The 18,322-nt window shown below is 39.7% G+C and overlaps 1 protein-coding gene across 8 annotated transcripts in view; it reads right to left on the bottom strand.

Annotated features, from left to right (window-relative positions):
* The window catches only part of SHROOM2 (shroom family member 2), a 130,244-nt gene that overhangs the window by 13,485 nt on the left and 98,437 nt on the right, over window positions 1-18,322 (bottom strand). For 4 of the 8 annotated variants that reach the window (XM_042788624.1, XM_042788626.1, XM_042788628.1 and 1 more), the window contains 2 exons: window positions 5,068-5,145; window positions 3,386-4,144 (listed from right to left, as the gene is read on the bottom strand). In XM_042788624.1, coding sequence (XP_042644558.1) covers window positions 3,386-4,144; window positions 5,068-5,145 — 837 coding nt within the window. Of the gene's footprint in view, window positions 1-3,385; window positions 4,145-5,067; window positions 5,146-6,873; window positions 6,935-11,861; window positions 11,939-12,071; window positions 12,156-18,322 lie in introns of those variants that run through there. The other 4 variants (XM_042788625.1, XM_042788627.1, XM_042788630.1 and 1 more) reach the window with 2 other exon arrangements.

Genomic DNA, 18,322 nt, shown 5'->3' with positions numbered 1-18,322 from the left:
TTGTTGCCCCACATACGGAAAAAAGTATGCCTCAAACTCAACCTCATTGCCTCACACAGATCCAACAGGGGCCTCAGTTTTTGGCCTGACAGGCGGCTTAGCTGCCTGGGGAGTTTGTGATGCTCTCACATCAATTCCCAGCTCTTCCAAGGGAAAAGACAACACACCAGATGGAAGCATCCTGCAGGCTAGGTCTTTGCTGAGCTACAAGGATGACAAATCACACACAGAAAACCTGGAAATCATTCAAAACTTAATGACATGATTTAAAAAAGAATAATCTGCCTTTGTACAATTTCACACAAGATACAAAAGTTTAATAAATAGATCCCACCACAGTATCCTAGTTTTCTCTTAAAGAAGAAAAACAGTCACTGGAGAGGATAACACATGTTTCTGGATACCCCTTTTAAGGGAAGCTTATAGCAAAAATTTTGTACTTCATAGCACAAAGGGCAACCTTGCACATTCAATAAGACAAGCTATTTAAAGAGGAGGCTAACTTAGATTTTTAATTAGACAATAACATGTTAAATAACATCACTGAAACATCTGTACTGTATCTAAACCATGTAAGAAACTGAAGTCTAGTTTGGTGGTTTTGAGTTTGCAGAAAGTTTCAAATTATTGTCATAATGTGGGTTTGGAAGCTCTACAGCAAGTAAAGGAACATTGCCTACTAGCTAAAATATCTGGTTTCATCTGGCTGGGTAGCTTGCTGCCTTTCAGATAAGTGAGCAAGACAAACTACAGCTCTTTTTCTCTAAGTGTGGGTGTGTCACTTTGTGCTGTACTTTTCTTTCATAGGGAATATCAAAATTGGACTTCATATTTTTCAGAAGTTGTATCTTATATTTTAAAGGTGTATTTGCTTCTGAACCAATGTGCACCCTCCCAACAGGTATTTACTTTCCTCAAGTGCTTTGCAGACCTGCTTTGGCATACTGATCCAACTTCAGGGGCAGGTTTTCCAGCCCATACTGAACACCCCACACTCCTATTCAGTTGGAGTGTTTTTATTCAAGGCAACTGTCATTTTAAAGAGCTTGCTCCCACGTCCACCATGCAGCCCCAGCTCCCTGCCTGCAGACATGGGCTGTCCTGCCTGCAGCAGAGCTGGGCAGATGCCTGCCACTGCCACTGCCACTGCCCCTGCCTCTTTCTTCTGTTTGTTTTTAAAGCCCCCACCTTTTGGATGTTTCCAGACTGTGAAGAGAAACACATTTTTGAATTTGGGGGAAATACAAGAAGCATGCATAAGTGTGTGTGGGACAACTGGAGGAAGTGAGCTGACTGCAATTCTTTACCTAAAATACCTGGCACCTGTTTTGAGATTCTGAGTACATTCCTCTCAGCCTAGCAAAAGATTTTCCAGATACTTAAGGCATCATCAAGTCAACTGATTTCAGTCAGAGCAAAGACAGCTCAACACCAGGTGCTTCAGAAATTCTGTTTCTGCAGTCACTATCCCCCTGATTTCTGAAGGTTTTCCATCTGTGGAACAGTGGCATGAAATTTTCATCTTCAGCAACTCTGCTTGTAGCCATTAGGAAGCTTTACTCCAACCACGAGCACAGACACTCCTTGACCTGAGTGTACGTTTACTGAAAATCTATTGATGCACATCTACTGATGCACTATTTTCATCTTTATTACTGCTAAACAGTCATCTTTGAAAATATCTGGGTTCTGCACACCGCCAGTATTTCCCCACACTACATTCTACTTAAAACATTGCAGGAAGCCCTGCACACTCACTCAATTTATCCTGTTGATAAACAAGACACCTTTCTTAGAGAAGAGTAAACATCTACATGCTGACATCATCAAACACTGGCTGCCCACAGCATGCAAACTGGCATGTCCAAAAGCTCATATGCAAGGAGTCAACAGAAGCATAAGCCAAATCCAACTAACAACATATTAAGATAATTCTACTTGATGTATTTTACTCATATGAAATAAATATCATATAGTGAACACCATATAGAAGGTTCAGAGTTATGGCCCACATGTCTTTCCTTTCTTGCTATACCTGCTTTATTAAGCAATGCAATTACTAACTGAGGACAATACATTGTGCATAAACAAAAGCTGTCTTGGCTTAAGAATTTTAAATGTTAAAAATAGATTTGCAGGATAAGCATATTATCATTCAGATACGGGCATATAATTAGGCACACCTCAGTGCTCGTTTCAACATTAAAGCTTAGTAAAAAGGAAGGACAAATACAATTAGCTTTCTATGCATCCTTGGTATCTATTCATAAAGCAATACATTAAGGAAGTCATAGCACTACATTAAGGAAGTCATTACTGTCATCTACCTTTGCACATAGATGCTAGGGTTCACGTGGCATGTTGCACTTTTCATAGTAAACTGTATTATCACTTCATGTTAAAAACATTGCAGGATGAAATGTCATTTTTTTCCTCTGGTTACAAGAGGAAGAACATTAAGGCACTTTTAGGAAAAAAAGTAATTAATGTTTTCTATGTCATAAGGCACATTAGAAAACAGCATGACTGAGCCTATTCAACCATTTACATTACAGTAGAGAACACCTATTGCAACCACTTTTGCTCAGAGAAGCAACCTCTGCATTCATTCAGCCCAGAGGTTTTGTTTTCATTATTTAACCATCAATTACAGTGCTGAAGGATCTATGAAAACTAAGATTCCTGAGCTTCCTGGAGGAGTTTGTTATCTTGTGGGAGAATAACCTTTTATGATGTTAGCAGCATATGACAGATACAGCAATCAATTAGTTTCAGTTTCCTTATCTAATTCTGAGTTTACCTAGCCCAGGAAAGGACCAGCATTATCCTGCTGAATCTTCAGTCCCTCTCAACACAAACACTGTTGCAAACCCCAATGCAGACTACCTGGAGTGCCATGTTTCATTGTAAAAGCAACATCAAAAAAGTCATGACTTGGCAGTGTACCTTACTGTGTGTGCTTTCAAAACAGATCTCACAAAGGATACAGCTTCCCTTCCCACATCTGCTTTGTCCCCGCACCGATTCATATTCATATACAGACTTGGATGGGAGAAACGACAACAGGGAATCTTCTGATTTTGCCCAGACTTGCAGTAGAAAATCTGTTTGAATCCATCCCTTTCATTTTCTACTAACTACCAGCTGTAACACCTGAGCAGCATCAGTCAACTAAGAGAAATCACAGAGCAGTTGAAGGGCTTTCATGGTACCAATCAGAATTTCACACAAGTCTTAGATTTCTTTAGGACATGCTGGGATGGTTTATGCTTAATGAACCCAAATGATGCGCTCTTAGTAAAGAAAATGAACAGTCAAACATAAGTAAGGTCTAACTGGGAAAAAAAAGCGTTAATAAAATAGTAAAAGAAGTTACATCTAGTACCTGGCTGGGTTCTCATCCTGTACGGACACAGGAGGTTTATCAGTGAGCTTCTGTGGTGCAAACTGAGGAGAAGGGGACCTTGATGTCTCCATGCCAGGTTTTTGAAGATACCGATACTTGGAAGATAATACAGACTCAGACCTAAGGTGCGTTTTCTCTTCTAAGTGCTGACAAACATTCTCCGTGGATGACGCTTGCTGGAGCTGCTGTGGATTAGCACTCTTCAGTTTTCCATTGAAAGCTGCAGGACTCTGACAGAGAGAGGAGCGACTGGCAAGTACTTCGGCCGAGCTGGGGGATGAGGACAGGAAGGGCCGGCTGGGTGCTACCAGCAGAGATTCGGAAGAGGTGCCGAGTGACAGTGCAGAATTATCCGATCGCCTGTATTTATCTCTTTTAGGCGGTGGTGGCCTCTGAGGAGCAGGTCCACGCTTCTTGTTCAGCAGCGCTGGCTCTACCTTATGGTTTTCCTCTCCTTTGCCCCGGGACGGACAGGAGTGGTTCTCGTTCAAGGTCTGTGTCTCCGAGCAGGGCAGATGAGGCAGGCTGAGATCCTTGCTCTTCTCATTCACGTTTTCCTGAGAGTACCGGTAATCACTCGGCAATGTCCCAGACCTCCCACGGCTCTCGTGAGGCAGAACCGTAGGCTCTCGTGCATGCAAAGGTCTGACAGATGCCTTCCACTTGTGGCTCAAATTCTGGTCCAGCTGATCCCTCTTCTCCCGCACGTCTTCCCTCAGGGGTCCTGTGTCAGCTTGCCTAGAGAGAAGAACACGTCGTTAGTGTGCTGCTGATTTATTTCCTCCAGCACGAGGCCACCGCACCGATCCGGGAAGCTTGAACACTGAGATCATATCCAACACTTAACACCAACTCCTCCAACCTATGGTAACTGGATGGCAAAACAACATCCTCTCATGTACAGGCACACATGGTGTACCTAATCTAACATGATGAGTCAAAGCATAATGTCAGCCTAAATTAGGGTATGGCGTGCCACAGGATGCGACACAACCTTCGGGTAACCCCAGGCACTGCCGTGTGCATGGCGTAAATGCACAGCACACCTCAACTGCTGATTTACGTGGCACAGCCAAACGTGCAAATATCGGTGGAAGATAAAACTGTCTCCAGAAGGGAAATCCTAATACAAAATTTTAATTCTCTTCTTGCTTCAGCATCAGTAACAAAGTGCGGAAAACAAGTTTCTTCTCTATGTGTAAAATTAATACTTCAGCATCATTTTAAATGTGAAATGAATTCCATGAACTTTAATTGTCAATCTGGAGGTTGAATTTTTTATAACTGGTGAAAAATTAAATGAGTGCAAACAAAATGTTTGTCAAAGCTAAAAGACTGGGAAAAGCAAAATTACTACCTCCTGAAAAAATGGCAGTAAAGGAAATTTAGAAAGGATAGTATTTTCCAGTAAGGCTTATTTTAAACTTGAACTTCTTTTTTGCCCTGTCAGCATAAATGACAAACAATGACCAAAAAGGTCGTATGTTAGACAGAAATATTTTTGGGTTTATTCCAATTTTGCACTCTCTATTTCTCTAGCCAGGAAACAGGCCTTCACGGCTCCAGGCTTGTGCTTTGCCACAAGACATGTAGTTCATTTGTGCTCACCAGATAAAGGTAAATTGGGAAAGAAACAGAAGGCAGGAAGAAAAAGAAAGTACCTCTGGAGCCCTGAGAGGAGGCAGGTTTGTTCTCTGCTTAAAGGAGGCTGAAGAGACACTGTGAGCTTAGAAAAGAAGCTGCAACAGAGAAGTAAAAGGCTTCAGAGAGCTGCTAATATAATTTATGCTACTGACAGAACTGGTTTCTGTATTTTGAAATAGTGACCATATAGACATGCACTGCCCAAGCTTTCTTTTGAGGGGACTGTGAAAGAGGCATCTTTCCGAGACTATGTGTAAAGTAAGGTTAACTTGAACTTTCAACGCAAACAGGTTTTTAACATTACTGTACCAGTTTTGAGAACGTCTATAGGTGGTTAACATCAGTGTGTATAAAAATTAAATCTGAGATAAAGCCACATAAAATAATTAAGATATTAAAGTCCATTATAAATTCAAGAAAAAAAAATTTGGAGCAATTACACACTGCATTACTATTTTCTTTAAAACAAATCTTTAAAATTAAGTATTGTGGAAAGACAACTGATTAGATGTGGGTTCTACTTTCACACCTGTACAATCAAATTACATTCAAGATGATTATTTTTTTAGTCCTTGGATCTGCAATATTTTAGCACTTGTGGAAAAAAGTTCTAAAGAAATATGGACATTGTCATTAAACTACCTGATGTACGGGACTTTTAATAATTGTACTTCACACTGTTTTTTACATGTCAGCAATAGCACTGTACTTCCAAGAGAGATGGCTTTTTCACAATTTAATTCCTGAAGTCACATACACAATCTCTCTCTCTCATGTGAGGTGTTAAAATTTAAAATACAATTTTAACAGATAAATTTTCAATTTAACACGAATGAGGAGCTGAATATTATTTAAACTCAGATCTTTTCATGTGTCTCGTAACTAAGAGCAGTTGGTTCAGACAACTTCAAGTCGGTTGACAAATTCAGAGTCAATTCTGTTTTACAAAACAGTATTTATCAACTCTTAATACTAGACGGAGGACAGTTTCATTAAGCAAAATGATGTAAGGCCAGAAAGACCAACATTATTCAGATTTGGTTACATGGCATCTCTAGAGTCAGTTTAACGAAACTGTTCAGTGTAAGCAGAACCAGGCCTATAAACAGTTCCGCTAATTTTAATGGAAATATTTATCAAATTAAAACTGTAGGCCTTAAGTATGAAACACTATATTTAAATCAGTTTTTCATTGTCTAGATAACAACGTAGAGCACAATTTTCTCCTAGTTGTGCCAAAAAATTCTTCAGGTGTCTCTATCTATCTTCACACACCTAAGTCATAACATAAGATGGTGTAACAGCTACGCTTAGGTGCATGGAAGAATCAAGGGCATAGCACAAAATGTTGCAAAGACATAAATTGCATGCACTACCTCAGCCAGTTTGCAAAGTATATATTGAACTCTGCATGCACATCAGGATTGGGTGTGCTGGTGGAAGCAAACAGGACAGAGTATACCACTGATCTGACACGCTTACATATCCAAAGCACACAACCAAATTTATTTAATAATACCCTGACTCAGAAGCAATAAATGCTTCAGTAGTCCTGTCGCCTTCCAAAATACAGTAAAAGGAAATAATCACAGCACAGAGAAATTTAGAGATGATACATTTGCAAACGTAGAGATAAAATTCAGAGACTACATATGTGCCTTCATAGAGCTTCCACAAAATTAATCAAACGTTTTGCAGTGCCACAGAAAATGGGTCTGAGGAAAGGTGGCTACATTCAATGCTGAAGCTAGTTCGCATTCAGTGTGAGTGGGTCCTCATGCAAAACATGCTTATCACATTATTTTGGAGAGATTTGAGCTTACTGTTCAGAAAGGAGGAAAAGAAAGCAAGCTTCAAGCCCCAGGAGAACACAGTGGCAAGAACCTGCAAAGGTGTTACATTATTATCAATACCAAGAAGTCCACCAAGCTACTTTAGATCTGTCAGTGGTTCATGTAACGGTATGTCCAGAATACAGCTGCTTTGGAAATGACACCCAAACATACAAGGATAATGTACCACTGAAAGGAACTTGTAATTTATAACCAAACATCACAAACTGAGAGAGACAGAACAGTCATCTGGAAACATGACAACTGACTTAATTACCACTTTTGTTCTAGATAACAAACCAGTCATCATCAAAAACATTAAACTCTTATCTCCAAACCCAAAGCTTCCCCGTCCTCATGACACAATGCCACAACTATCCAAATGCAAAAGCTTTCCTGATGCAACAGAATCGGGAAAGCTCACACCACGTTCCCCATCCCTGGCACGCGATGGTATTACAGCTTTGACTGTCAGACTCAACCACTCACTTAACCTGAAATGCAAAGGAAGTGTAATCAACCGACTTACGCTGCTGATACAAAGTGGTATTCAGTAAGGGCGAGTCTAGTACAGGAGGCTAACAGGAGCTTTTTCTACGGTACCTGCTTTTGGTATTTAGGTCTAGGAGCCTTCATGTCTAAGTGGTGGGGGGCAGAAACCCAAAACATGCTTCTAACTGAAAGGAAGGAATTGTTTCATTAAAAAAAAACCAGTCCTCCATATTTTTGAGAATCTCTCCTTCAGAAGAGGGCCCAGCTCTCCCCAAGGAGGTCAGTGTGGAGAGACAAGAGCCTGCGCACTCCTCGGCCAGGCGGGCTCGGGAGGAGCTCTGCTCTGTGGCTCGCACGTTCCACACAACGGCCACAGCCACCAAACACATCACCACCACTTACCACTGTCGGGGTGGAAATGTCTATCTTCATAATGGCACTAAGTATGTTCTACCCTGATGGACAAGTACATCTCTTGGCTTCCTTCTGGCTCCGTTAGGTTGGGGCATACATGCTCATGACTGATATGCAAGGACCAAGTAGACACTAAGCCAGGGAAATCGATCAAGTCTCTTCCCCAGTCTAGATGCCACCAGGCCCCCCAGGAATAACACAACAGGCTATTCTAACAAATCAGACACAGATAACAGTAATGTAAGCTATTACATGCAAGTTAAACCATGGAAAGCTATATATACACATACACATGTTAATAGGAGCAGGCCAGCAGAGTCAATGAGCAATTACCAAAATGAATCATTATGTATAGATGCCTATCAGAAGGATAACATTTTTGGTTGCCACAAAAAACAACCCCAAACCACTTCCTTCATTTGCCCCATACTCAGGATTTGACTAAATCCGGACAGAGAGGTAGAATGATCTGATTGAATTTTGTATCTCAATAAATGAAGGTCACTTCAGTCAACTAAATGTGTCTGATCTTTATCTGTCTGATTTACAGTTTCTTGAGAATGCTTCAGGCCAAGCCAAATACTGCCACAAGACACTCCAACTTTAAAATCCCAGACTAGATAAGCTTTGCAAAAATGCATTAGCCAACATTTGAAAAATGCAATGTTTATTAAAGACCTGACCTCTGTGCATAAGTTCCACCGTAACACATAAGTACGGTTATGTAAGCAACAACATGTCCTGCACTAACTTACTGGCAAAAGAGAGTAAATGGAGTGGCTGTTTCTGATTTAGCTTAAATTCCTTCTCAAACACTACAAGCTACACTGGAAAAAGGACTTCATATCTGACTAAGACTCCTCCATAGAAGTCCTTACCCTACAGTAACAACCACCCCTTCATAATCAAGGCTACAGTTTGCAGTCCCTTTAAACTGATCTAAATGCGGATATTTTGCAAGATGAGGCAGTCTCCTCCTTCGTCCTCTCTGAATTTGTCTTCCTGCTCCCTCCATTGTATTAGTAGTAGGAACTGTACAGCCCCACAGAGAACTGGATCAAGGAACTGACCTGGCTCGAAACAGATAATTATGTGGCTTAAAGCAATTGTGAAACATTGTCTTTCCTTATGCCAAAACCCTGTTTATAGGCAGGGCCCTTGCCGATACACTACTTTTTCAGCTGTGAACTTTATGTGCTGAAACTACATTTTCATTGTGTATTTGCCACTTGGCACAGTGGGATCCAAAAGCACTTCTGCAACAGTCCTCAAATAAAGAGTAGTTTCTTATACCCAGCATAGTTCTGCTTAAGATTGCAACAGGATGTCTCAAAGTTGGAACAGGATGCACAGAACAAGATTGTTCAAAATTTAGGAAAAAGTTTTAGGTCTAATCCATGTTGATATGGTCACTGCAATCTAGTAGATTCAGCTTACCCTGAAGTAGTCTCTACAAGTAAATCATGCATTGGTTTCACATTTTGGTTACCCAAACACAGGTGTCTTTTACTGTTTCAGAAACTTTAAGGATTCAAAGGCATCAGGTCCTCTAAGAGGTGGCAACTGGAAGCCAGGTGGGATACACTGTGGATACACCTGTGTTTAGCCTAATGAATCAAGCCCAAGATCTCTATGGATTGTAACTTGAGTCAGTACTTCACTTGCATGCTGACATCTTGCTTCTATTAGGTATCTGAATCCTCATCTGAGTCCCACATACTTTTTCTTTCAGAGGCTCCAGGACCTCAAGGGCTTTGAAACCCTCAAACTGGTTTTACTATTGCAATGTCAAGGAGACACAGACACCCAAACACCACAATTTGGACATCCAAGGACAATTATATCACCAGTGGTCCATTTTTCTGATGAGCACTGTGTCTGCTATCCCTACTGACTCAGTACACCATGTACTATCCACCACATAGGAACACATGAAACATATTCCAAGGACGCCAAATGAGAACTTGGACTACAAAACTACTCAGAAATCTTTAAAGACAAATGAGTAGAATAAAAGACCCTCCAGAAAACAGATAATTTATCCACCATGTAACCGTAACAGTCACTCCAGGAAAAGGCACAGTACATAAATCACTACAAAGAAGTAGAGCTGTTCACTGCCTTGGTCTGAACAGACAGATGATGGTAACTAGCATCCCAGAAGCAGTACTGAAGCAAATGGTCTTAAAAACAAAGTATGTGTTAAGATTAAAAGAATAATGAATGCTGAATGACAAGAAAATGCTCTTTTTTTTTTTAAAAAAAAAAACCAACAAAAAACAACCAAACAAACCCAACCCCCCCCCCCCAACCCGATGCCCTGATATACTTCAGAAGACAACTGAAGGTACAAAACCAGCAAGATATTTCACAAAGTTATACTATAACTCATTTATCATGATCTGAGTCTTGGTTTTCCAATTCTGTCTCTAAATGCTTGGTAACATTATCTGTGCCCTGATGGCAGCTATCTGTTTAGTCAGTCACACTAAATACAGCTTAGTTGTTGCACCCAATGTGATAAAGCAAAATGTCACTCTAGCTTAACAACCCTTGCATTATCACCTGGCTTTATCACAGAATGAAATATGATAACAGACGCTGCTCGCCAGTCAGTCCCACCAGAATTTCTCTCCTGTCCTGCCTGCATGGCAACAAACGCAGCAATGGGTTTTCATCTCACGTTCCTTCTTTTTCTAAAAATGTCACCTCTCTCCCCATGAAAATCAGAAATTAATTCAACAGACTCACTTCAATTCTGCAGCAGATTAACAAGGATATGTTGATGGTTGAAATGTAGGCCAGTCAGTCATGGCTAACAGCACAATGCATAGGCCCACAGTAAAAATCAAATCCGATTAAAATTAAATTTCTTGTAACAGCATAGGGGCCTTTATGCAGAAGGGAAGAATCTTGTGGGAAAGGGCAGAGGGAGGGATGTTTTCCTTTCCCTAGTTCAGAAAATAAAAGCCCCTCCTCCATTCTGCTGCACATCAAAAATCAATGATAAAAGATAATTTTTATGGCTGTATTCTTACTTGCTTTATCTCCTGCATGCCTGTCCTAGCACACAGGGGATTGCCTGCATGGAAATAAAATGACTTCTGCTCACTCAAGTCAACCAGTTAATATGTTCTGTACTTACACACTGAATTCAATCATCAGAATATCCCAACAGTATAACAAGAGCCATCATATTACACAAATGGCAACCATTGCAGAGACAAAAGACCATACTTTCCAAGACTGCTAACAAGGAAATCACAGACACGATAAAAAAAGCTCAAAGAAAAATTACTGTTTTGTCAATTTACTAAAAAACCCCCTACATTCCAGTTGCCACTCCTTTAATTATTTTTTTTTTAGATCTAGACTTTTTTTTATCCCTGATATGCTGTTGCTATTTTCTTGTTGCTATTACTACTGAAAACAGCTGCTTGCAGCTGAACGAAAATTCAGTAACAGAACAGAAGCTATAAAACAAAACACTTTGTGAATAACAGCTAGGTCACCTGGGTTTCTCAGGCAGGCAACAAAATGAACACGTATCTCATCTCTAAAGGAAAAAAAATATTCTAAACCAGTTATTTAAATTAATTAGCATGCATATGCACACAGTTCAATAGCTATCTTTTCACTCAGAGCCGGACTCACCGCTTGCTTCCAACAGTCACATCCAATTCTCTTACACTCCCAGCTAATATCTCCTGCTGCTGTGGAATAGGTCTTCGTGCGCGCCTGCACTCACAGTAACGGGCTTGCCAGGAAAACGACAAGATGAAAAGCTCTTGCACCACCCCTAGCCGAGAGGAACCCCGAGCCTGGCACCCCGAGCCACAACAACGGCACTGCAGCCCTCAGTCCAGAAAACAAATATTTCGAGAGGCACTGCCTTCTAATTCCAGTGTGCATGATGCCAACTGTGAAAACAAAAGCTGCTAAAAACAGTGCGCGCGTGTGAGCATATGCACACAGAGCATCTTAGCAGGAATTAACTCACGTTTTCCCCCTATTTTCCCAACCCATCAGTGAACACAGCAGTCGATTATGCTAAGCAAAATAAAATTCTGTACCAAGCATTGCATCGTTCCTAATTTGCTACTGTAGCTTCTGCTGATAGGGACAGAAGATGCAGCCTGTACTCAAAGACCTGGAGAACAAAAGAAATACTGTATGAATTAATACTGCAAATTTCTGTTCAGAACTGACAGAAAAAGGTAATTAAGGCACACGCCTCTAGCTGTTTCTCTCATGCTTTAACACTAAAGACAAGACGATCTTACCAGGATTTACAGCTGTTTACCCATATTCACTGGATATGTGAGCTTTGCATCCTTGCAAATGTGCCAGCCAGTTTGAAAGCCTCGCAGAACTGAATCTGTCTCAACCTCTGCATCTCATTTACTGTAACACAGAGGATTTTCAAAGCCATGCCTCACAACAGCTGGCTTGTTTTTGCCTGCTTCCTATGATTGACAAGTTCATACAAGCTCTGTCAACTTTAACCTTGATAAGTGAAGGCTTGGTCTGTATTGCATGTTACATCATCAGAAACTTCTGACCCCAGGGAAAAGATCTCAGAGACTTCAAAGCTTTTCCTTTCTCCCACCCCCACGTCCTGGATTTGGTTATTAAAAAAAAAAAAAAAAAAAAAAAAAAAAAAATTTGAAAAGTCCTTTAATTTTTTAAGGGTTTTTCCTTTCATTTGTGAAAATCGTGATCTGCATTTCAGCAACAACAGTTCTACAAGTTTTAAATATTTAAAATGATTTGTGTTACTGGTCTCCTTTCTGAACAACGTTCAAATAACCAAGTCTTTAATTTTAGAGAAGAGTCTTCATCAACAGCCCTCCAGCTTGAATTTTTTTGCATGTGTTGTGTACAAGCACTCTCTCTTGCAGGAGATCCTGCAGGGAAGGAACTAAATGCTTTCATGCTGCATGAGCAAATTACCACCCCCACGCTCCATCTTTAGAAACCAAAGGCATCGTGGCCTTCATCAGAGCAAAGCTCAAGCTCCTTTCAGTTTTTCTACAAGAACATGTTAAAGACTTAATAGAGAAACTGTGGATAAGGCTTTAATATGTATTAAAAGATCATTCTAAAGATGACCACTTTAAGAGGAAAATGTTATTTAAACTGCATGTAAAATCACATACAGCGGTTAGATATGATACAGTACTGATACCCAGTTAACATTCTCCCCTAAAATTTTTATATCTCCCAAAGCTGTCTATTTGATTTCAAGATAGAGAGAGAATGACTTCAAGAGCACTCACCCATCTACATAATACAACACAACTGGTTAACAGACTGTAGCAAGTCTGGTTGGCCCATGCAGAGAAATGGAAGTTATAGCTGTCACATTACTTTTTAGCACAAAACTTTACTCAAATTTACTGGCATAAACAGTCTCCTGCATGACAGCAAATCATAATCCATGTTGCCTAAGGGCTTATAGCAGAAGGTGAACATTTCACAGGCTAGCTTTTAGTACCAGAACACCATAAAGCCACTCCATATGTTAGAAATATATAAACTGCTGTGCTGAGGAGACAAATCAGTCACCTATTTCCAAAGATGCTTTTCATCAAGTAACTTAGGGGAAAATAAAATCTACAATACATCAGCATATGATGCTTTTATGAGTTTAACCACTGGAGACTGTATCTTATATTATCTCTAATCTCCCTACTCAACTGTTATCATTAAAATAGCCACAAGAAGATAGCTGGATTTCAAGAGACGTAATAAAAACTTAGTCTTTAGATAGTTTTCATTCTAATCCTCTTTCCAGGGAAAGCAGTAAAACCAAACCAGAACACAAAAATAGACTAGTGCTTACCAATTTATCTCTGTTTCTCTCTCCACAACTTTTTTGGTGTGCCATCCCTTTTGCCAGCCCCCAATTTCAGTACCATCAGAATCACGTCTAGGACTTCTAGCTTCTCATGCTTGGTAACACTTACCTTTGGGGGCAGGGAAGGAAACTCTGTGTAAGAAGAAACTACTCTCCAACACTTTCTTTTACCAGATCATGGTGGCCTCGCATACCCCTAGCTGTCACAGTGGAGAACAGATGTGCCAGCAGCAGTTAAGCAAAAGGAACTTCACTTAGTAATAATAAGCTGGAAGCAGAAAAAAGGGGAGATGTGAGGTGGAGTAGCGACCCTCAAGTTAAGAAACGGGGATTCAAAATTCACCTAAGAAAGGTAGAGGGAGAAGCCACACTTTCAAGAGTGTGGGGAATGAGCAAATTAGATGGGGGAGAAACAGGGCTACCTTACTGTCACGCCCTGTAAACCAAGCACGGGCTTTGGAGACAGTCCAGCACCCATTTACTGAGGTGCTGCGGCTGCCGGCGAGGCAGAGCGGAGCATCGCGCTGACCCGCAGGACACGCACCTGAGAGCTGTGGGGCCCAGCACCGCCGGGGCTGCCAGCAGTGGGAAGGCAACGGGGGGGGGGATGCAGGGTTTGGCACTTGTGTTTAGCCACAACCACGCCTAGATCCCAAAATAATGCCTTTGGGATGCTCTTGGAAGAACCACGCGCATCGCAGCTCAAGCAGTGTGAAAGTTTTAAAATGCGCAACAGGAGGAAGAAAAAGATTGCAAGCGGGCCATGCACCTCCTGCCTGGATCCTGAGGTATGAGAAGAATCTGGTTCAGAACTTTGCTACTTGAAGCAGTGCTACTGCACCCTGTGCCAGTGGCCATATGTATTTAGATTAATCATTCTTGAAAGATCAAGAATCCACACTATGGTATTTCATTTTGAAAAGGGCATTTACATACATGAGAGGAATATTTTTAAATGGAACAAGCCAGATGGTATAACACTAAGAGATAACATGAAGACACAATACATGGAACTCAGAGAAAATGCGTAACACCCATCAAAAAACCCAGAAGACCACCCTTTTTCCTTCACTCTCTCTATCCCCTCTGAGGGCTGAATTAAGCAGTAATTAAAAGGACATCCACCAGAGAACTAAAGTCCTACCCATGTGAGGAAAATCCAGAACTATTCTAGCAACAGAGGTACAAACACAATAAGGTAAAAAAAAAAAAAAAAAAGGAGAGGAAAAAAAAGGTACGACTTCTTAAAGGCATTAGGAGGAAGGGGAAGAAAAGTGTGGGGGGGTGGGAAAAGTACTTTTTCAAACACAGGTAACCACCAGACAGATTATAGGGCCAAAAGTACAACAGTAAGAATACAGAGAAAATAAGGCTGCATCAGAGAATTAGAAAATTGACGTGGACTCCCTTTCCCATCTCTCTGAGCTAAGAACAGCCTATGCGGGAATTATTCTCAGATGCTGTCCACTATTAAGTGGGTTGACCACCTGGACTATATGATGATCACCTGAAACTCCCATAGGAAACTGCTGAAATAGTAGCTGTGATGCACAACTACCCAATCCTCTGATACTAAGGCAACTGCTTGAGCAAAGTGACACATGCCGAGTTTGGGGAGGGAAGGTGTGAGGGTGTTGAAGAGAGAAAATGAGAGAAAGAGAGCAAGAGTGAAAAAAATAATAATTATGAATCTGGAGAACTTCAGAACCGGAAGCCTAACATCTAAATTAAGCAGACAGAAATTATATGAAGAGATTCAGCAGCTGCACTAACTAGCACGTTAAAATGACAAAGAAACATTTGGGCTTGTGCAGAAAATCTGTGTCTCAGATGTATTGCTATTCTTAGAAAGAGTCACTACACATTTGAACAACAGTGATCTGGATGACAGAGACTATTTGGATTTTTAAAAGAATCCAAAAAATCCACAATTGTCCTCACCAGAGACTCTTAAAAATTTGTCTGCCATGGAACAAAGTCCTCACTTGCATCTTCACATGATTAACAGAACTGCTTAGATCTAGATGACTTACAAAAAGTGTGTAAAAGAAGGTGGCAACAGTTGCAAATTCTTTAGCATTACGAATTCTGACATCTGAAGCATTACTTCAACCAAACTGGTATCTTCTGGTTATATGAAAAGCATGTTTGCTTCTCCCTTTAACTGAATGATTAATCTTTCTCAAAAAAGAGCACTTAAACCTTTACAATAGTCCTTATTATACTTCAATCGATTTTAAAAAGAGAACACTTCACTGTATAAGCTCTTGAATAAAATGAATGCAGAAATTGTTAGTACACTGCACATTAGATTAAAAAAGCAATTATGCATATTTATAATTTATTTTCTACAAAATACTACTTGTTAGGTCATTCTATACTTAGCAAACTGATAGCCAATATTTATTTCCTTTAGAAAAATTTATGTAAAAAAATTACAACAGCTGTAGCTGAAGTGTAAAACAGGTAACTCGGACCCCTTCTGCACCATAAAATATTGAAGCTTGTTAATACATGCATGAAATGTTTGCCAAAGTAAATTTTCACTGATTTGTAAGGAAGTAGTTGCACAATATCATACTATTTCTTCCTCAAGAGGGAAAAGGAAGATGGTGAAAAAATGTTGCTATACACAGTAAATAAAGAATATAGGTTTAAAATCCATATGTGATACAATGCCTCCAAGCATAGCTCTGCTTAACTGTTTCAGCAAATGGCCCTTTTACTACATATAAAAAAACCTTAACCCTTCAAGTCTTGCATTTCAATGTCTGAGTTCCCACTTAAGCAGATACTACCACTGTATACTGCTACTATAATACTTTTTTTGACAGCACAGTAAAAAAACCCAAATACAGAACTTAAAGTTATTTGAGTTATAAAAAACTGGGTAGTTCCTAACAGTACTTCCAATGTCTAATTTATTTTCCAATGTCTAATTTACACCATTTATCACTGTAAATATGAGATTACATAAACTAATTTGTCCAAATGTGTAATGTGGATTTTTTTTTTTTTTCCCCTCTGCTAGTTAGTCCTTATAGATATATAGCCCCAACGCCGATAATGGTCACAAACCAGAATAAGCTCAGAGAAATCACTACTGAAGCACATGTATGTTTTATATGCCTATGTGTATATATATATACACACCCATATGTAGATATGCACACACACAAACATCCATACACTCTTGATAAACACATATATAAATGGAGTATCACTCATTTGCAAACTTTTTTCCACCTGACTTGATTCAGAAGACATAAGATTATTGACATTCCTGTGTTGTTGCAGGTCCTCCTCCTTCCTTGCACAATAATTTGCTGTTGCACCACCTGGTGAGCATGGAGGCTAGATATTCACCAGCTCCTGAAAAATCAATTTCCTTGTGAATTGCCTAATAATGAACTTGGAAACCTCTTTATTGGCTCCTGTTTCTGGCTTGCCAAAGATTTTCTAGAACATTAAACTTGGGCAGTAGGTCAAGTTAGGCATCAAGAGATGATTTTTACTCTGGTTTTGTACAGTAAAGGCTGTTCTTCTGTCTTCAAGAGCTCAGAGAGGAGCAACTACTGAGGCATGAAAGAACTAAAAGAAACATTTAGTGTTTAATTAGAGTTGAGTCATGATGTGGTCTTATATTTGACATACACATGCTCCTGTACTTGACACCTATTAAATGTTGAAAGATTTTCTGTGACCTGTGATCTCATAAATCCTTTCTCACTTTTTGAAATTGTGTCATTTTCATAGACATTGAGGAAACAAATTAATAGAGATACAAGTCAAATATTCTTAGAAAGTAAATAAAAGCAACGCCACTTACTACAGATGTTCATAGCCAATCTTAAGAAATAGATCATAAAGCTCTATTCTTTTGATGCAGATTGACTTTTATGTGTGCCATGTCATCCTGCAGGAAGCCACAGACTACAGGCCAGAGCACACATTTCCATCTTTAACCTTTTGAAGGACTATGTCGGTTTAGAAATTGTGGGGACTTGCATAGGAAAGTTAATTATATAACCAGCATATGTCATTAGACAAATACAGAAAGAGAGACACGTTTAAAGGAGGATAGACTTTAGGTATGTGAAAAGCTAAGCTTTTGTTGCTAATTTGAAATAGAAAGAGTAGCATCATTAAAATAAAAAAAATGATTTTTGTTTTACAGATCAGCAGACTCATATAATGCTTTCAAGCAGTCCTAAAGTTAAGAACATACTTAAAATCACATCAAGCCTCATATAAACATATTCAGCTCGTGTCAGATAACTGTTCGCATGTCTGTAAGTTCATAACAAGAGTGGTTTTTTTTTTGCATGAGACATGATAGTGGCTACTATGGACCACTACTTTCCCTTCCTATAAAAATAAAACTCTGAGATATTAGATACTGAAATTTGGAAGAACATGTTGTAGCTTTTCTGAAAAAGGGAGATGAAACAACTTGAATTCATTGGAAGCATTCAGCAATCTCAGAGGGGAAAAATAGAGCCAAAGTTGAAAGGAGTTCACAAATTATCTTTATCAACTTAACCCCCCCCCCCAACTTTTAGAAGTAATGTTAATTTAGGTTTTTCAACAGTGTGCTAAAAATAGAAGAGCACAAAAAAAAATACTGTAGCAAAATGAACCAGCAGCAAAAAGCCCAGGAGAAAAAACTGCTTA

Source organism: Tyto alba, unplaced genomic scaffold (genome assembly GCF_018691265.1).
Source record: "Tyto alba isolate M040663 unplaced genomic scaffold, T.alba_DEE_v4.0 Super-Scaffold_14, whole genome shotgun sequence".
NCBI classification, from domain to species: Eukaryota; Metazoa; Chordata; class Aves; order Strigiformes; family Tytonidae; genus Tyto; species Tyto alba.
The sequence above is the reverse complement of the archived record's forward strand: the minus strand, read 5'-3'. Positions and strand labels throughout refer to the sequence as shown.